General features: G+C 34.8%; 1 protein-coding gene across 1 annotated transcript in view; it reads left to right on the top strand.

The window, feature by feature from the left end:
* DNAH8 (dynein axonemal heavy chain 8) overlaps positions 1-14,341 on the top strand; it is a 118,508-nt gene extending 104,167 nt beyond the window's left edge. The window contains exons 85-93 of the mRNA XM_077781753.1: positions 844-999; positions 2,973-3,089; positions 4,220-4,321; positions 4,697-4,857; positions 9,367-9,523; positions 10,041-10,193; positions 10,281-10,470; positions 13,486-13,607; positions 14,054-14,341. Of these exons, the coding sequence (XP_077637879.1) occupies positions 844-999; positions 2,973-3,089; positions 4,220-4,321; positions 4,697-4,857; positions 9,367-9,523; positions 10,041-10,193; positions 10,281-10,470; positions 13,486-13,607; positions 14,054-14,341 (1,446 nt within the window). The remainder of the gene's footprint in view (positions 1-843; positions 1,000-2,972; positions 3,090-4,219; positions 4,322-4,696; positions 4,858-9,366; positions 9,524-10,040; positions 10,194-10,280; positions 10,471-13,485; positions 13,608-14,053) is intronic.
* The last annotated feature ends 6,536 nt before the right edge of the window (positions 14,342-20,877 follow it).

Below are 20,877 nucleotides of genomic sequence, written 5' to 3'. Positions count from 1 at the left end.
GTAGACAGCCACAAAGTCCAGAGTAGCCACTGTGAACACAAAGATCTGATCTGAGGAGGAGTGAGATTTCTTTGTATCTACTGTGAAATTCTGGGAACAGAAATACCACGCTGTTCTTGTCATTTATACAGGATGCTTCTCTTCCATCATTCAGTCATTCAATCAGGGATATAAAAGCTTTCTAAAAAGCATAGTGACTGCTTTTATGTCATTGATAAAAAATTTTAGGTCCATGGCCAAGTGTCAGTGATGGTTTTAACCAACAGAAATTAAAGATCTATGTTCAAAGTCCTTTGTGACCTGAACTAGTACGATTGCAGAAGAGAAGGGTTTGAGAAGATCTTATTGCAACCTTGCAGTACTTGAGGGGCCCATAGGAAAGATGAGGACTGGCATTTTAGTATGGTGTGTTGCAACAGGGCAAGGGATTCTGGTTTTAAACTGAAGAAGGTTTTATTTAGATTCAATATAAGAAATAAGTTTTTTACAATGAGAGTAGTGAGGCACTGGAACAGGTGGCACCCAGAAAGGTGTTGGATAGTCTATCCCTGGAAATATTCAAGGTCAAGTTGAACTTGACTCTGAGCAACCTGATCTGTTTGACAATGTCACTAATCATTGCAGGGAGGTTGGACTAGATGGCCTTTAAAAGGTCCTTTCCAACTCAAACTATTCCATGATTCTGTGTACTCCTTTTATGCAGTTTAAGTACATATCAACTTTATTTCTACAAAGCTTCAGTTATTGACATTTTATTTATAACTAGTAGTCGTGACATTTCCTTATGTTGCTAGTTTTGTTTCAGTAAACAAATCCAATTGCTTTATATTTTTCTTGTGACAGATTGCTATAAAGTTCACAAATGAACCTCCACAAGGTATACGTGCTGGACTGAAAAGAACATTTTCTGGAATTAGTCAGGATCTGTTAAACGTTAGCAATCTGCCTATGTGGAAACCTTTGCTTTACACTGTAGCTTTCCTGCATTCTACTGTTCAGGTATTACCTAAAAGGTTTGCAAATAGTGTTATAATATATAGAGTCACTCTAGTAAAGGTTCCTGAAAAAACACATTCTTATATTTGTCATAGCCTCATGCTGCAGGACTAAAGCTTTAATTTCTGTAATCTGTATTTCAAGGATCATTATTAGCTCTTTTTTTTTTTTCATAGCTTTTAAGCAAGTCTCATATGATGGGCATTTAGAATTTGTTTTTTGTCATCTAACTTCAGCTGATTGAAAGTTAGTCATTGGGTATATGGGAAAAATTTCTCTCTGTAGTCAATAGCCTACATCTTATCAGTCACAGCTGTCTTTCTCTAAGAGTGAATATTTTTATAGAGATAATCTTTCTCTCCATTGATTTTAAAGACAATCCAGATGCCTAACATAGAGTAGCTATTTTCTAGATGGCTAAAATTAAATAAAATGTCAATGTGTTTTCTACATTAATTCCAGTGTAACAACAATGATATACATTCTACTTTAAAGATAAACAAGTTTTGAGATCACAATAAATACTAATAATCTGAGCTCTCTGAATGTATCTCCTTTTCACTAAGGATCTCAAAATAGTTACAAAACACTGATTAAGCCTTAGGTTCTACTGAGCATCTTGTATTTTTGGTGTAGGCAGCTGGTGAGAGAAGGACAATTTTTTGATGTTCACTGTTAAGATACAGCATTCTGCATTTTTTTCCTTCTACTCTTTTTAAACAGTGAAAAAGTTGTTCTGTGTACTGCCTCAGGATTATAATGTTCTTGTGGAACTAGAAGATCTATGCTTATTCAACCCATCAGTATTTTTAAAAACTATTACAGCTATTCATCTCTTAAGAAATTTTATTTATGAATTTCCAACCAACACGCAATATATACATTGTCCTGCCTTTAAAATGACCATTCTTAATATCCTTTGGTGACAATATCATTATGATAAATATAGCTAAAGAAGCAATTAAACTTTGCAGGAAATCATTACACTTTTATGCATGATATTCTTGGTTAATGCTCTCTCATGTGCTTATAAACAATATTTGATTTTGAAAAATAAAAGGTGGGGTTTTCTTTTCATTCTAGGTTTTTGTTTTTTTTTTTTAATATTGTAGCTAGGGTGCCTAAATGTTATTTCAGGTATCAAAGACTGTCAGTGATTAGTGACTTGGTAATATAAAATCTAATAAATATGTTATCACTTAGATAATTTAAAAATTTAATTTATTAATTTGATAAATGTCAGCACTATTCATAAATTTAGTTCTTAACTTCTTGGATTAATTTGTTCTTCATTATTAAAAAAATAATTGAGCAATTTAACTGAGGTGGCTTTAACATAATTGTGAGACATCTAATAGTGCTAGATGTTGAAAATGTTTGGGCTACAGAATATTTATTCTTTTATTTTCATAATTGACTATTTTTCTGTTAATACAACTATTATCACTTTATTTCCAATAATATATTTGAATAATGTAATTATGGCAACCTTAAAATAAAGTTATGAATTTTGAAAAAATGTACATTAAAAAACATAGGGAAACAATAAGACAGAAGTGGCAATATAGAACTTTTTGGAAAACTGAGCATAAATATAGGAGCTTGAAAATTTGAAACTATCATTCGTTGACAGTATATGTAAAAAGAAGAGAAAAACTGTACCATGTTAACTTAATTACTTAATATAAAAATCTCATTATCCACATGTAAGTGAGGCATTGCAAACCTGTGGCTTATAAATTGATTATTAAAGTTAGAAATAAATTATTTTGTAGCTTTTTCTAGAAATATTTATCACCCATGGTATAACTTAAGTGTATTATTGATATGTATGAGGCATACAGCTATTTCCTAGACTACCTTTCTTCTCCAGTTCAACTCTTTACTCCACTGGTATTGTTATTATTGAAATTTATTAAGGAAAGAAAATTATAAGTTGTTTCATAAATATATTTGGTTTTGATTTTATTCCTAAGGAGCGACGCAAGTTTGGACCTTTGGGTTGGAATATTCCCTATGAATTTAACTCCGCAGACTTTACAGCCAGTGTTCAGTTTATACAAAATCACCTAAAAAAAATTGACATCAGGAAGGTGAATGCTAAAGTCTTTATATAGTACATTCTAATGCTTTGAATGGCAGCAGCAATTGCTTTTTCCTCATGTTTATCATAATTTACTCATTGCTATTCATTTAGTGCCACTTCTAATGATCAAAGGTTGAGGTTCTTTGCAAGAAAATCGAGCTGAAATATTTTTTGTGCTGTCATGCATGTAAAAATGCGTATTTATTAAGAACATTAAAATTTGTTTTTCTTTTTCACTGCTATATCAAAAATTAACGAGTCTGTATGTTATCTGTTTTCGAAAGGGAGCTAAAATTCTTACCAAGTTTGATAGAGCAAATCAAACTTCTCTATAGCTACCATTTTGTTTTCTACTGCTTAGCAGGGAATAGCCATTCCTTATGAAGCAGTGCTCAGCCAAGAGATAAAAATGAAAAACAGGGAGAAGGAGTGGCATGGGGAGAGCGGAGTGGGGGGGGTAAAAGGAGAGACAATAGCAGCTGTGAGTGATTCCAGGTCAAAAAGGAAATAATTAAATATATTATATATTTTTTTAATATATTATGAGATTTTACTTCTAGAGATCAAGGCATATGATGAATGGCTGAGGGACTGGAGTGTTTAGCCTGGAGAAAAGGAGGCTCAGGGATGACCTTGTCACTACACCTCCCTGAAAGGCGGGTGTAGCCTCTTTTCACAACCAGTGCCAGGACAAGAGGACTCAGCCTCAAGCTATGCCAGGGAAGGTTTAGGTTGAATATCAGGAGGATTTTCTTAGTGGAAAAAGTTGTCAAGCATTGGAATGGACAGCCCAGGAAGGCCGTGGAATCACTTTGCCTGTAGGTGTTCAAGAAACAACTGGACATGGCTTAGTGCCATGGTCTAAATTGGTGTTGGGTCAAAGACTGGATGCAATGATCTTAAAGGTATTTTCCAACATAAATGATCATGTGATTCTATATTTATAATAGCATGATCAAGCCCAACTCTTCTATAAAATTACAGAGTTGAGCTCAGTAAATAAGCTAAAAATAAAGTAGTATTATTATATTATTTTTTCAGTTTGCATTTCAGAATATTATGAGCTTCAGATTATATTTCAATTAAAATATTCTTCTTATGTATAATAACTAGAGTATTTAATGTATTTGCATCCAGGGGATATCGTGGAACACAGTACGCTATATGATTGGAGAAGTACAGTATGGAGGCCGAGTCACAGATGACTATGATAAACGTCTTCTTAATTGCTTTGCAAGGGTAGGAGACCTTGGAAATACAGTTACTTGTCATTTTTATTAGCAGCTGCAATACAGAAATCAGAAGGCCTTCTTTCTGCTGGATGTGCACTTCACCAGTTTTCAAAGTAAAACAAACTTTTCAAAACATCATTATTGGCAGTGAGGATCTTCCTTTGATTTCTCTTTGATGAGGAGCAGAAGCTTAAAAAGACTCAGTTAGAAGTCAAATGTAATAAACATAATTCTTAATGATTTACAGTTGTATTAAAGTAAAATTAGATGCAATAGCTGAAACAAGAACTCTAGTCCTTCAAGAGTAAAAGTGAGATTAAAAAGCCCTCTAAGTAGCAAAATAATTGTTTTTTTCCTTTTTTTCCCCATGGATTTTTCACAGGTATGGTTTAATGAAAGTATGTTTGACAGCGCTTTCTGCTTTTACACTGGGTATAAAATTCCAGTATGCAAAACTCTGGAACAGTACTTTGAATACATCCAGTTACTTCCTGCCATGGACAGCCCAGAGGTGTTTGGTCTCCATCCCAATGCTGATATTACGTAAGTAGGTCCAACATATTGAAAATGGAGAACATTTCTTTTAGTGTTTGGAAACAAATTCCTATCAAGTGTTTAAGTAAAGTATATTTTGCATTGGAAACCTAGGATTCATGTGAATTTCACTGTTGAAGTGGAACACTTCCTGTGTATATACATTGTTATAAATGCAGTGTCTTCAGCTACGTTTTGCACATCCTTTTAAAGCAGTTGGAACTCTCATTACTTACTCCTCATGATTTTACTTTTTTAATTGGAAGCATTATGAAACTTGAATATGAACATGTGACAGTTTGCTCTAAACAGTTCAACTAGAGAAAGTTTCTAATATTAGCCTTCTGTGACAGTTTGCTCTAAACAGTTCAACTAGAGAAAGTTTCTAATATTAGCCTTCTGTTTCAAGCAGTTTATTTTTCTGTGCACACTTGTTAAATGATTCTCTATCATTTGGTTTTGCAAGCATGCCTTTGTATGCAACTACAAACTTATATTGCAATTGGTCTCGCCATTTCCATTATTCAAAAGTGGCTTTTCAACTGCACCAAGTACTAACTCCACTTAAAATTTTATCTTTGACTAAACTCACTCTTTCATTCCAAATAATCTGTAACAGCTTGCCCTTTATTTCTTTCTAATATTGTATGTCCTGTGAAAGAATAGGAACATGGTCATATTTTTATCACTGAATTTCTCAACAGTTCTTCCATGAAATACTGCATTTTCATATGCAGTATGACCACATTCCACATTCATTATTTCTTCCTGTAGCTATTCTTCAACTTTTAAATAAAACAAATGCTATTCAAATGCAGACCTGCTGTGAAAACCTAATATCATCTAATATTTTTGGATGAAACAATGATTGCTCACAATTTTTCAGTCTCAAAACTGAGAGGCTGATGCCATGTCAAGAGGTCTGTATTCTAAGTATGCTGTGAGAAGAGTACAATTTTATTGTCAAGTCCTGCTAGCACATATCACTGTTAATATACACTTGTGAAGAAAATAATCTTATATTCTGTTTCAAGTCATTCTCTGATACTTGCAAGACCTCCCTTCCAGAAATTATTAAAGAAGAAAGAAGAGCCAAGATTTAACAGAGAACTAAACAAAGTCTTGAAGAGAGACATGCTATAGATCCAAAATTAGGCTTGTAGGAGAGCTGATTTACAGGAGGAAACTTGAGACTAATACTGTTGGAGGAGCTTTAGTGAATAGGAACAGCTCTCTGGTTTCTCTTCAGTGCTCAGTTTTTCTTCCACTTGATACCTCCACGTACAGCTGTTACTTTAGCCCCTTTTTTCCCTGTAGATTTTGCCTTGTAGGTATTTCTTTAGAGTTTGGGGAAAATGTTCAATAGCTTCATGCTTTTTTCCATGTCTTATCATGGTCTGTTATAAATAACTATGCACAGCTACTGTGTCTGAATTTCATCTTTGACACACAGACCAAATGGATTAGCATCCCATCCAATATAAAATTCTATTCAAATTCTCCTTATAATACCTTACCAAGTCATATCAGAGTATGCAGAAGGCTAATTGCTAGAATTGAAACCCTGAGAGAGCCAAGACCTCTCCATGTTACTATTACTGAGGACAAGAAAAATCTTATCTCTTACTAATTTACTGTGGCAGTTTTTCAGTTCAGCCAAAAGCTCAATCTGTTGGTTCCAATTGTAAGGCTTCAATGAATTTCAATTCTTTCTTTTAGGATTAACACCTGAAGTCATTGAGAATTATTTTAACTTGTTGTATGAATCATAGGCTCTGCAAAGCCACATAGTTAATAGGTACCTGAGCAGGAAAGAAATATTCTGGCAATATTCTGCCAAAGCCCCTTCCCAATTAGTTCTCTTCTGAAACCTTAAATGTAGCCAAATTTTTGTTAAGCTATTGCAAGCTGATAAGTGAAAGGTTTTTAACACTCTGCTGCAATAGATATTGCTGTCTTCCATACAAAGCTGAGGCAATGGTTCTGTCACATGCATTTTTTCTTAGTTTTCACTTCCAGTACAGAAAATCCCTGATGGCACATATTCCAGCTATCAAATAATAATAGTATGTTACATCCAAGCTCTTGAGAAAATACTCTTAATAATGCTTTTTGGAGTAAATCAGAATCCATAGAAAAATATTTTTTCTTCTTATGACACAATTCACCAAACAATACTGCTTTGGGGAAAAAAATATATAAAAGATACTGAGTGCTTTATCTTACATAGTTTAAGCAACACTGACACTATAAATGAAATTTGTTTAATGTTGCTGTAGCTTCCTTTCTGGTTACTCTAGACTTCCTTAACAGTAATAGAGAAAAATAGATCCTTGTAAAGTGCAATTTCTCTCATCACAAAGCAGACATCTAAAATACATGAGCTGAATTTGGCTATCAAGACAAAAAGCTGTTACAGAGACATCTACCCATAAATATCTACATGTGATGAGGGTCAACCCATCATGTGCAACTGATTCTGTTCTCAGGAACATGGTACTTCCTCTACAGCCATCCTTTTATTGTTATTGTTTGCATCTATACTTCATTTTATTTGCAATCTAAAGTAAAATGAGGTTTCCCAAAGCCCAGAAAAATTTTGTTGCAGAGTGGTTTTTATGTTGAATATGTCTCAGTGGTATGTAAATGAAATTCTCTCTTGGTATTTTAACCTCACTTCCACAGTCGAAACCTTTTAATTATGTAAAGACCAAGATACATATTTTTGTCTTTTCTATTTTTATTTACAAAAAAAGTCTTGTTCAAACAGTAATTGTTATTTATGCAAGACTCACATAACTCCTCTTCAGAAGGTTCCTCTTCAAAAAGTTCCTAGTTTGTGTCATTGAAGAAAGAAATATTACCAATCTTTGATTTTGTTCCTTTGATGCTGTTTTTCAAAAGCCATTTTCTCCTTTTCCCCAAAGTTTGCGTACTGCCTTCTTTTAAAAATAGTTTCTATTTGGTTTTTAGATTTAGAAATACCATTTTCTGAATTCTGTAATTTATTATAATTTAATTGATGTTATAATCAGGGAACCTATACCTTCTACATAAAATAGTCTGACATCAGAATTGGAAGAATGGTGCTTACAGTATGAAGAGAAAGGTTCACATCTCTCTAATGACTACTTGTTAAATCAGCAAGACAAAAAGAAAAGGTTACAACCACCAGTATGTCATCCAAATTACCAACAGAACCATGAATCCAAGAAAATTTTTATCTTTTCTGTTCATATGTGGTCTTGAATAAGTCTTTTATTCTTTTAATGGAGCCATAAATTGAAAAAAAGCTTGAGAGTTTTGTGTCTAAAGTCAAGGGTTATGAAAAACCTTGAGAGCCCCCACCATTCCTAGTTTTAGAAGCAGAAATTATATTCTCCAAGAAGCAAATTCCTAGTAGTATTTCTTCTGTTTTTCTGATTTATAGTCTTTATAATTGCATTCACAAATTTATTTTGCTGAAATACTGCAGTATCTAGCTTCTCTATTATTGTAACACTGTATACAAAGCATTTTTAGGTGCTTTAGGAGTACACACATTCTATCCTTTGTTTCATGTCTTGTATAATTATGTCTGACAAAGTAATAGAGGGGGATGTGTATCATATGAAAGTTGAAAAGTAATGCTGACATGCAAATCTATGCTTTGAATCTATTTAAATGTATGTTGTACATCACTCATTGGTGTATGCTCCTCATGTAGCTGATTCCATAAGGTAAAAGTAGGCATTGCCCACACTTCATTACTTCAAGCTTTCTTTCTTATTTCCTCTCATAGCTCTGTGTCACTGGATAGCACTCCAACAAAAATACTCCTATAATTCTTCAGCTGAAAGACTGATGTGGTCTACTGTCTTTCATTATCCAATGCCACACAAATTTAATTAATATTTTTGTATTGAGTCAGAACATTAATTTACATTAGCACTGCCCATGCTTCTCTATGGAGTAGAAGTTTTTTACCTGCAGTGATGTGAATCTAGCAGTCCTTATCATTAATTCTGGAACATCTGAAAGCAGAATGGATTTACTAATTATTAAAGGGGCAGCTTTCAGAGTTATACCTCTACCTTTTCCTGTTTCTGCATTACACTTTTAAGAAGTAATTAAATGAGGCAAATATTCTTCCTTGTTACAAACCTTTTATTGCGTCTTCTCAACAAATAGATCTTTAGAAGCCATTAATTGGGAATATGCCATTTCCTTCCTTTCCCTCAGAATCCCTACTATCATAGGTTTTTCTGCCACCTCACAATCTCAGCTTGCAGACCTTGTTCGTAGCCCTGAATTAGACACACAGCAAGTTTATAACAGGGAAGAGGGAAGTTCATATTCTTTAAAACTGTGGTAAACCAAACCTTCATGATCAGTGTATTATGGTTGGTGCAAGATGCAAAGGAAAAAAGTTTTGTGTGAATTTTGATTTGACTTCATGGCACACAGTTTTTTGTGTTTTCTACAAAGTCATCTTTAACTATGAAAAAATCCTTATGTAACTATTCCTCATCCTCTCAGATACCAGAAAAATACATCAGCTGATGTTCTGGATACTATTACCAACATTCAGCCTAAAGAAAGTGGCGGAGGATCTGGAGAAACTCGTGAATCAGTTGTTTATCATCTGGCTGAAGACATGCTAGAGAAACTTCCTCCAGATTACATACCTCATGAGGCAAGCTGCCCTTAGTCTTGTCCTGCTGTTCTCTCTGTTGAGTTTTCACACTACACATTCCAAAAAAGAAACTCTGAATTGTACAAAAGATCATATAAATAGTAGCAGATTCAAGTAAGGAACGAACACCCTCATTGCTACCAGCATAAATTGGTATGAAGATTTTTTCATCTAGAAACAAGACATCTAACAATTGTCCACAGATATATCTTGGGGATATTATGCTTGGATTTCCAAAGCTACTTGGGAAGACAGAAAAAACTGTCTTGACATTTTGTGATAGCTGTCTCCTGGGCCTTCTAAGTAAAGTCCTGTTCTTGCAAAATCATGAGTAATTGGGTAGTATCAGACAAAAAGTAAAAACTGCAGCAGTTTTTAGATGATAAATGTTAGTTGAATAATATACAAATCTAATATTTACTTTTCTGAACACACAGGAAGTTAAGATGTTGCATACTACAATGGCATTTCAAAAATTTAGACTTAAGTAAATTCTTTCTGTGGCTTTATAATTTAGGTAAAGGCTCGTTTAGTTAAAATGGGAGCACTTAACTCTATGAATATTTTTCTTCGTCAAGAAATTGACCGCATGCAGAAGGTGATCACAGTTGTCCGCACCAGTTTGAATGATCTGAAACTAGCCATAGAAGGAACTATTGTTATGAGTGAGGCAAGTAAAGTACTTCTACATATGGAATACCGTGTTTTAAACTATTAAATTGATTTATTTACTTTGAATATTACTGAATTCTTTCAGAATTTAAGAGATGCACTTGATAACATGTATGATGCTCGAATCCCTCAAGTATGGAGAAGAGTATCTTGGGAGTCTTCCACACTTGGCTTCTGGTTTACTGAACTTTTAGAGAGAAATGCTCAATTATCTAGTTGGATATTTCAAGGAAGACCAAAGGTGTTTTGGATAACTGGATTCTTTAATCCACAAGGTAAGGCTACTGAAAAGACTTCAGTAGTTATGTATTGAATAGTAGTAATTTAATTGTTATACTGCCAGAGTGTGTCACAGGAGCCAAGATGAAAAATGGGTTCAATGTGCACTCACAGCCCAGAAAGTCAACCTTAGCCTAGGCTGCATCGAATGGAGCATAGCCAGCAGAGCAAGGGAGGTGACTGCCCTTCTGCTCTGCTCTGCTCTGCTCTGCTCTGCTCTGGTGAGAGCACCACCTGGAGTGCTGCATCCAGCTCTGGGGCTCTCACTGAAAGGATGTGAACCTGCTGGAGTGAGTGAAGCAAAGGGCTGTGAAGACCATCAGAGGGCTGGAGCACCTCTTTTATGAAGGCAGGAAGAGAGAGTTGGGGCCATTCAGCCTGGGGGAAAAGGCTCTGGGGGTGACCTTTATGACATCTTCCAGTACCTAGAGAGGGCTAAAAGAGAGCTGGAGAGGGACTTTTCACGACTGTATTTAGTGACAGGACAAAAGAGGACAGATTTAAACTGAAAATAGGTAGGTTTAGAACTGATATTATGAAGAATTTTTTACTGTGAGGGGTTAAGGCCAGGTTGGATTGGACTTGGTACAGGGGAATTCTATATTCTTTTTTTAAATCTTTTTTTATGTGACCCTGCCCATGGCAGAGAGGTTGGAACTTGATGATTTTAAGGTGTCTTTCAACTCAAACCATTCTGTGTGATTCTGTGGTTCTCTGATCTTTTAGTCTGATACAAAACCACAGGTTTTATATTACAAGAAGGAATAGATATGGTTAATAAATAAAATACTTAATCTTACCGACATATTGCAGCATATTATACAACTTCTAAAGAAAGTATACTTAATGATAGTGATACAGCTTTTATAGAAAATGCTATTTTTTTCTGGTTTGACGCTGTTTAACTTATTTCCAAACTGTAAGTTTTGAGTATGGAAGAGCTTTAATTTAGAGCAAGATGTTACAGTAGCAAGAAAATTACTTTTTACAGTATAGCAACAGCATCACTCACTGGAAGAACCTCATCAGAGAAATGGTAGAGTCCTGATTTCTAGAGGTTTTCCAGATGCAAATTGGACGGTGCTAGATAATCTCACCTAGTCTTCCCTTTCCCATGAAAGGTTGGACCAGATGAACATCCCATGTCTCTTCCAACGTGGGCTGTTCTATGATTCTATGAATAGAATAGTACCAGAATTTATAGCAGTTCTTTGTCTTTCACAAAGAATAATCAAAATATAGTTTTATGATGTATCCATTTCAGAGGTTATTTAATGAACAGTTTCTTCAAATCCATCAAAGGTATGCTGTAAACATTATCTATCATTATCTGCTATAGCTTGATATTTTTACCATTTAGAGGAAAGAGGAAGAAAAACAAATTTTAACCATCTCCATGAGTGAAAAACCCCATTACTTTATGAGGCGTGTGTTCCTAGGAGAATCTCCTTCAGCCTATACAACTATACATACAAAATTCTCACAAGAAAATTCTGTGTGACAGCTATGAGGATTTTTTTGTGGTTTTATTTTTGTTTTAATTAAAATTAACATTCAAGAATTTCAGAGATTATATGCATTACCTTTGCTTTGTGATGCTTCAGTTCTTACTGGCCTTCCTACTGCCAGAACTGTAAAAAGTACTAGTATCAAATTCTATTTTAGAATCACTTTCAGAAACAACTGAGGTGTGTGGAATACATCCAATCTATTATTAAAATATAGTACTGGGATGCCAGTAAAAACATCATTTATATACTAAGTGGCACAGCTAATAAGTATACTGATCTCTGATGATTCAAAAGCGTCACTCACAGTGGTATAAAAGAAGATAATGGACCAAATTCTTTTGACAAACTAAAACATTTAGCCTAATAGACAACACACCTGAGATACAGATGGTCTTGAGCTTTATTATTGCTTCCACCTCTGTGTTAAAAAAACCCAAAAGTAGTCTGTCAGCTAGAGAGAGGTTTGCTAAGTGCAAAATGTGTGCTGTGGGTGGGGGCGAGGCGAGTATATTTGTAATATCAGACTGTATTTTTAATACTGCTCACCAGGAAATTCACTATTAAGTATGCAGTTCTCTATGTTAACCTCTCTTTCTTAATCTTGATCTCTATGACTCCAAATTCCAAGCAGTTCTTCATCTCGTAGCTTAAAATAGCAGATATTAAGTTTTTGATTTCTTCGTTGTTATTTTCTGACACATACAGAAACAACCAGGTATTTGGTGCTAGTGTTTCTGTAGCTTTTTCCTTTATAACACATTCAAGCCTCTTAGCTGCTCAGTCATATGTGCTTAAACTATTCATCCGTTCGCATCTCAAACCTTTCTTTTTTCAAATTTCTGTAAAGTCTGTTCGAAACAATACTCAAAAAATCACCTAACTTGCTGCTGTTATGTCATCCTCTACCTTAATTTCTACCTGACAACCATTTTTCCCCTAACAAAACTACGTTTTTCATTCTTCATAGGCACTGCATTGACTAGATTCCTCACACACACATAGTTATTTTATCATCATATTCAGACACATATTTTCTGTTTTCCATCAATGAAATTCATTCTACTTTTTTCATTTAAAACATCCCCATCTTTTAGCTAAGTTTCCTTTACATAAACGTCAACTCACACAATGGATAACTTGCTTACCTTGAAATTCTTTCTCGAAAGATGCCTTTATCATGGATTCTGTAGTTGACTGTGTTATGATAATTTGCAAGTCAGTGTCCTGACCAAATATTTCTTAATAGAGTGATTTAATAGAAGAAAAAAGTACATGCCAGTAAAAAATATTTTTCTTGGTGTAATGCACACTATGCCACTTTTGTCACTTGTTCCTATTTTGGTCCCAAAGCAAAGTTTGCTATCATAAGTCAGTATATTCCTTTTCAATATAACTCTGATTATCTGTCTGTAAGTTCAGTGCAGAACCATGCTAATAACTGAGCAAGATTTTACTTTATAATGTGAGATAAATACTAAATGTCTGGCTTATTTTCTCAAGGGTTCCTGACAGCAATGAAGCAAGAAGCAACTCGAGCACATAAAGACTGGGCTTTAGATAAAGTTGCAATACATAATGATGTGCTAAAGCTAACCAAAGATGAAATCACATCATCTCCTTCTGTATGTATGACATGCAAAGATGTTTCAGTATTAATTTTGATATTTAGCTTATATTATGCATCATTGAGTCATTTTAGATTGATAGAGGAAAAAGTTACTATTGTCTTCACCTTAACATTTTTGCTCAGCATAGAAGCCAAATACTAAGTATGAAGATTTTAATTAAGTTAGAAAAATATTTAATTAAAAGAACAGTTTCATTGTACTACTGTTAATTTTTGGAATTTATAGTAAACTTTACATGAAACTTTGTAGTATTAAACAACTTTTGTTGCCCTCCATTTCAGTAGCATTACCTTCTGAAAAAGGATTATAGTTTAAAATGAAATTGTTCGAAGAGATTCAATATCAGATATTTTTTACTATAAAACATACATCTTTTTTAATAGTTTAAGAAAAGTATTGTGCTTTATATGTTGTGATGTATCTGTTTACTCTTCACACAGGAAGGAGTTTATATCTACGGGCTCTACTTGGAAGGTGCAGGCTGGGACAAACGAAGAAGCATACTTGTTGAGTCTTCACCAAAGATTCTTTTTGTCCAGCTGCCTGTGCTCCATATGTTTGCTGTTGATTCAACCAGACCTAGGGATCCCAAGCTCTATGTTTGTCCTCTTTACAAGAAGCCCAAGAGGACAGATTTGAACTTTATTACAGAGGTATTTTTAAAGACAGCAAAGTCTCCAGACCACTGGATTCTGAGAGGAGTGGCTCTTCTCTGTGACATCAAGTAAGCTGTTTTTCCTACTACAGCAGAAGAGTATGTGGCACCTGTAACAAATTAAATGTGTAATTCTTCTACTGCTCTTTATTTGGTGGCTACTTGTCATTATACTAGAAATTGCATTTCAGTCTTGGCTTACTGATTTTTTTCTCTGCTTTTAGCAAATTAAGTTTACCTTGGCTGTTTGTTGATAGTTTTAAAGTAAACCTTTCCAAATAAGTTCATTGCTTGTAGCCTTTGAAGTATGCATTATATTACTTTAAATGGATATTTACTTTAATAATATCAAATAAAATGTTATTAAACCTTAAAAAAAGAAAAACTTTGCTTTTTTACATTCCTTCATATGTAGAACTTTTAGCTTGTGTTTCAGTGACGTATGATGACAACAACATTTAAAATATCCTAGATGCAAATTTAAATTCCTAGATTCTGCATGATACACACCTTATTTTCTGTGAGTCTACAGGAAACTATATGACAGAAAAATATATTTGATCCATATTTTTTTCTTGCGCTTTCTCAGAACTCACTTGTTCTTGTTAAACTATCTAGATTCAGCAAAACTACACCAGTAATGTTTGTGTCTGGCCTCTGGTGGAGGCCAATATGTTTTCTGTCCAGTTGAGCTGTGTGGGAACAGAAGTAGAACAGTTTCAACTACTAAATATGGATTTTATTTTTAAATTAGAAAACAAGATTATTTACAAGTATAATTATTTTTTCTGCATTTCCTTGTAGCTCTAAAGTGTGGGTTGCAATCCTTGAAATGACCCTCACAGCATTATTCTATGATGATATATCACAGAAGAAGAATATCCTAACCATGAGTTTTCCAGACATAATTAGTATTAAAATAATTCTATTTATGCAATACTAAACAAGATATGCACTATCTCTTTAATAATCTCCAAAAAGCTTCTTCCTTCAGATACCTTTATTTGGCAACACAGTTTTTCACTTACACCTCATGACTGGACTGTTTTTCCCTTTGCCATTCAAAAGTGTTCAAATGCATCTGCTGTGGCAAAGTGCAGCTACTACTTGACACAATCCTGGACATCTGTTGAGATGATAAAAGGCCCTTCCTCCTGCTGGAGTCCTATGGCTTTCTGTTGGAGGTCACCATCCCAGGATATCCTTTTGCAGAAAGTCCATGGTATACAAGAATAACAATATACAGACTAACTATATCATGAGCAGACTAACAAAAAAGTGTGATCTCCAAATGCAATTAAGTAATATATTTCTTCTCTCTGGATATTCTCAGTTCAGTCAGAGAGAAAACGGAAAGTTTCTATCCAGGCAGGAGCCTGGGAAACAGTTGAGAAAGAATGTAAATAATTCTTTATCTCCCTTGTTGTTCACAGTTTATAGATAAGTTCTGCCACTGTGCGTCACTCACTGCACACCAATGGTGTGTTTTTACTTTGGGGCCAATAGAATTGGTCTGGATGATGCTCTCTATAAAAGAGCAATGTATTTGAAATAAATTGGAGTTTTACTCTCAAGCCTTCTGGAGTTCTTTCGTACCATCCTGCCTCAATGGCATCATCTCTCCTCTATAGATTTACTTAGATTTAAATAAAAGAAACCTGCTAGTGTTTGATATTTTTTACTGTTTTTATGTATTTTTAGAAGTTGTGCCACAGAACTACTTCTGCAAAAAAAAGGAAAAAAAATCTGACTTTGCAATTGCAAAAGATTTTTCCCCAAGTAATCACAATATAGATGTTAGAACTTGTGGTGGATTGATCATCAACTAAGTACCCAGTAGTTTGCCCTGCCCTGCCCAAGCACACTGGGGCAAAGAATTGCAAGATCAGAAGCTGAAAACAAGGGGACCAAGATGAAGACAGTTTAATAAGTGAAGCAAAGCTGCACACACAAGAAAATTTAATTAAGGAATTTACTTTCTGCTTCCCACTGTCAGGGAGATGTTTAGCTGCTTTCTGGGAAGAGCCTCAGCACAGATAATGGTTACTTGGTAAGACAGATTCATTGAGAACAAATGTCCCTTATCCTACTTCTTTCCTGAAGTCTTTGGTGCTGAACATGACATCATGTTTATGGAATAACCCTTTGGACACCAGTTGCCCTGGCTTTTTCCCCTGCCATGTCCAGTATACTCACTGCAGGGGCAGAGGGGAAAAGCGTTCATATCCAAAAACCAGCACAAGAACTACATGTGTTCATTCCTACGTGTTTTTTTCCTGGTCAAGCCTTTTAGCTTAATTACAATGGAGAAGCAGTGTGTAACCTTGAATGTCTCCACAGGTGGAAGATGTACACTGACACATTTACAAGGGAAATGGGAAACAGCAGTGAAAGTACTAATTAATGTGCTGAGTTACACAACTTACACTGAAGATGATTTTATTCTCCAGCCATTATAATAGCAAAAATAGAAATTAGCAGTGTATTGTTATCTCAGCTATATCATATATTGCATCAGATTCTTGAGATCATCTTTTTCTTGTTTGTCAACAGTCCAGTCCCCATTTCCCATCTTCTCTGAGCCTGTCTAGGGGTTTGTTCCATTCTCTTTCCTCAATACTATGCATTAGCTCACTCTTTTTAGGTTACAGTGAATGTTAGTTTTCATAGAGCTTTCCAGTTAATTTATGGAAATAATCTATGTTTTGTGACAGCAGCAATCTCCTATGTGTTCAGAAAACTATTTTTTTTTGTCTCTGCACACTCCAATAATATTTATGAAGTACTTTCATGTCCTGGTCATACATGGGATAGTATTCTTACAGTTAATTTGTTTACAGCTGGCTCTTCAAACATCTAAAGAAGTGCAGTTAATTACTTGAACCACAAATCATTCCTCCCAGCTGTTATAATCTATAGGAATTCAAGATCTCAATTCAAGACTTCGCTCCCAGGAATCCTCTATACCTCCAGGATATTGTAATAAGCATTCAAATTCCTAAATTAACACAGTTTGTTATGGTTTTTCAAAATAACTAAACAATGTTACTCTCTGAATGTTTTAATGCTGATTTGCCCTTCAAGTTACTGCTGTTTAAGTTGTGAGAAAGTATTGTGGTGCCTAAACTGACAAAGGAACACCATGTCAGCAAAACACTAATATTTAACATATTATCAAGAAAAGGTAAGTACTTGAAATATGAGATTAAATTAGTCTCTATAAGAGAAGACTTAACTCATGAAGGTTTTTCTCTGATAATGTAAAGAAGAACGTGTCCAGAACTGGCTTAGAGAGTGCATTCACTGTGTGCATTTTTCTTTCCTCCCTTGGTGTCCCTTCTTTCCTCCCTTTCTTTCCTGCCCTTGCCCTTTTACTGTGATTTTTAGAGGTAATCCAAGCCAGTGAGACAAGGGAAGGCACTTCTTTCCTGCTGATTTAGAGCAGACACCTTAATTGGGAGCCATTGATCTGCTGGTACCTCAAGATACTCACTTTTTACAGAACTTTTTCTTCTTAGGTGATGATACATGAGAAGCTTGGAGCTTGGCTGTGTGATGAGGTTTTATGTGACAGTGGCTAAGAATTAACAAAAACTATGGAAAATAACTTGCAAATGGCAGGAAGGGGAGGATTTGTTTTCTGCCCAGGTTTCTAAACCTCACAAAACCACTGACAGAAATGAGCTTGTTTCAGGAAGGTAATATTTCAGCTAAGTTTTAACTTGAAAGATTTGTTAATTCCATAGAATAATTTTCTTCATCTACACCATCTGTTTCTGCCTCTAGATTTTGGTCAGCTGTAATCAAATTTTGGTCAGAATATTCATAATTTATACCATGACCCACTGTTTTCTTATTCAGTAATCTCATTCACTGACCATATCTATTCTTAATATTTAAACTAATACATTATTTTTGATAGTCTGGAAGAACATTTTGCAGCAGTATATAAGTGTGTTTCTGTGGACACAAATACTGAAAATTAAATGTATGGAATGTACAAAGTGCTGTTTTAAGTATATTGATGTTTCTTCTGATTTTTGAAAATGTGAGTGTAACTGCATTGCTGTGACAAGTCTGTCATTCAGATTTCTTCAGAAGCCACTGCTATTATTTATACTCCTATATGACCAATACTTCACCAAACTTTGTAGGAGTTGGTACCTGTATCTACATCACACAAGCAGGATATTCCTGAGGTAAGTCTAATTTTATAAAAGCCAAAACCCCATGTCTTTTCCAGTGATTAGCACTGCCTTCAGAGCACCAAGAGTCATGCATACATTAACTCTTAGAAATTCAGGAAAATTATTTTTTAATTTAGCAGTGGACCACGATAAAGGTCAAATCCAGAGAAACACTTTGAAACTAGAAATATGTAGGTACACATTTTGTGGTAATTGGGAATGGAGTTGTGGCCAAGCCTCATCCCCAATGGGTACAGCTGTGAAAAGTAGGTGAGCAACATTGAAAGCAATGAGCCATGGAGTGCCCAGGTGCACTGACCAATCAACAAAGGGAACAAAGAGCACACAGGTGCAATACATGAATATCAGGGGTATAAAAGGCTGGGCTAAAGAACAAGAAGAGTAGATGCTTGCAGTCTTCTGAAGTGGTGTGGTGTTATTCTGCATGGGTTGGAGCTTTCTACAATTGTATGGTGATATTCTGTGCATTGTGGCTGTCTCAGCTGCAATGTGTGTTGTGACAGAAATACCTTGTGATTTTTATATAGCAGATATTAGCAAGGGTAAGTTAGGCACTGCTAGTATGTCTGACTCACTTCTATGCCTCTCTATTTCCATTACAGTTTCTAATTTATTTGATATAACTCTATGCTGATAACACTGGGGACATCAGAACAGTCTCTGACTTACTGCATTGACTACTTAATAAAGGAATAACTCAACCAGGGTATTAGTTAGATGACTAGTAATTAAGGAGTATCCAGGAATACAAGACCAAACCTATACAGTTTCCACTATCTTCACATTTCCAGGTGTCAAAAAGTATTAGTGATTGCACTCCACCAGTTAAAAAGTTAATTTTTTAGTACTTAAATTCTTGCTGTTTGATCTTAAAATTTACCTTATATTTTTGTATCCTTTATAATGAAGCAAGATACTCTTCATACTATTCCTGTGAGATTTAGTCTTTATCAAAATTATTTTAGCATTTTTCATAAATACTGAGATCTCATCCAAAATTCATCCTTAATATCAGTGTAAACATTTACCTTAACTAATATAGTTATCAGTATTTTCCACCTAACTGTCATTCAGCTCCAGGGAGATGTAATTCCACATTGGCACATTAATTTTAATTCTTCAACAGCATTTTAAGGAGAATATTTTAATCAATTGCTTCTTTATAAGACAGGGAACTGTACTGTATTGAAATTAAATACCTATCTAAATCATTCCCTCCATACAATCATTACACAGAATAAATTCCACAAATCAGCTGGACTCCAAAAGTAGATACAACTATTTGAGTTCATTATGTAGTTTACAAAACTTTAAGTTTTAAAGAAATTGTATTTGCACTCATTTCTTTGTTGTCATCAAGAAACATAGCCCAAAGTGTACAAGCCATACTGTCTGACAGCTGAAAATGGAGTTGTCTGTTACTTACAACCAAAGCCTTATCTCTGGAAAACCCAACTGAACAACAGATTATGTTAATTCTAAATCTGCATCTACAGTTATGGGAAGCTGGTTGATTTCAACCCCTGCATTCCAGCCCTGCAGAGCTGCCATGAGACATTTCATGAACTGAGCACATTCTCCTACATGTGGTCAGGTAACTTAAGTAACAGAACAATTAGTACTTAAAAGCACTGAATTGAAATTACTGAGATTTAATGCAAAATGTGTATGACGGTCAGCAACCAAAAGACATTCTCCGGCTTCCTAATGCTCTTCACAAATATTTAGAACTTTTTTACAGTGGTTTGTCATATAAGTATTTTCAGTAGTCATGTTCTGATTCAAAATATGATAATTTTGAGTTTTACTAATTATAAATTAACCCAGAGTTCAGTTTTCAAGGTGCAATTCATGCAACTTAGTATCTCCAAAGATACTGAAGCATATATAGCTCCAAGACTAAATACTCTTTCTAAACACCAATCTGTTGTAATCGCAGTTGTGGCATATATGTTTGTAACTCATTTGCATAATCCTGCTCAGAGATACCTTTTTCTTTCCCCAGGAGACCCACAGAAGGATTCCACTTAGATAAACTTTTATTTCGGTTAAAAAGATATTGATATGAGTTACAACTACCCAAACATCATTCAAATTCAATGATTCAACACTGAAATTCTTTTTCCTTTCCTAAGCACATTTTAAAAATTTTCAAGTGATTTATTTGAGTTACTTCATAGGTGCTTGTTCTCAGCTCAGACAATTTCACTTTATTGAGCTTGGAAAGATCTTTACTCGAAGTTCCTTGGAGCTTTGTAGAGAAAAATTGAGTCAAAGCACTGCTGCAGCACACTACAGGCATAAAATACAACAGCAAATGGCCCTTGCCTTTCAGGCACTTAGGCAACACTTGTACAGCCACTGTACAGGGCAGTCACTCCCTCCAGTTTTCATTTAAATC

The sequence above is a fragment of the Lonchura striata genome, chromosome 3 (genome assembly GCF_046129695.1).
Source record: "Lonchura striata isolate bLonStr1 chromosome 3, bLonStr1.mat, whole genome shotgun sequence".
Taxonomy (NCBI): Eukaryota; Metazoa; Chordata; class Aves; order Passeriformes; family Estrildidae; genus Lonchura; species Lonchura striata.
The sequence above is the reverse complement of the archived record's forward strand: the minus strand, read 5'-3'. Positions and strand labels throughout refer to the sequence as shown.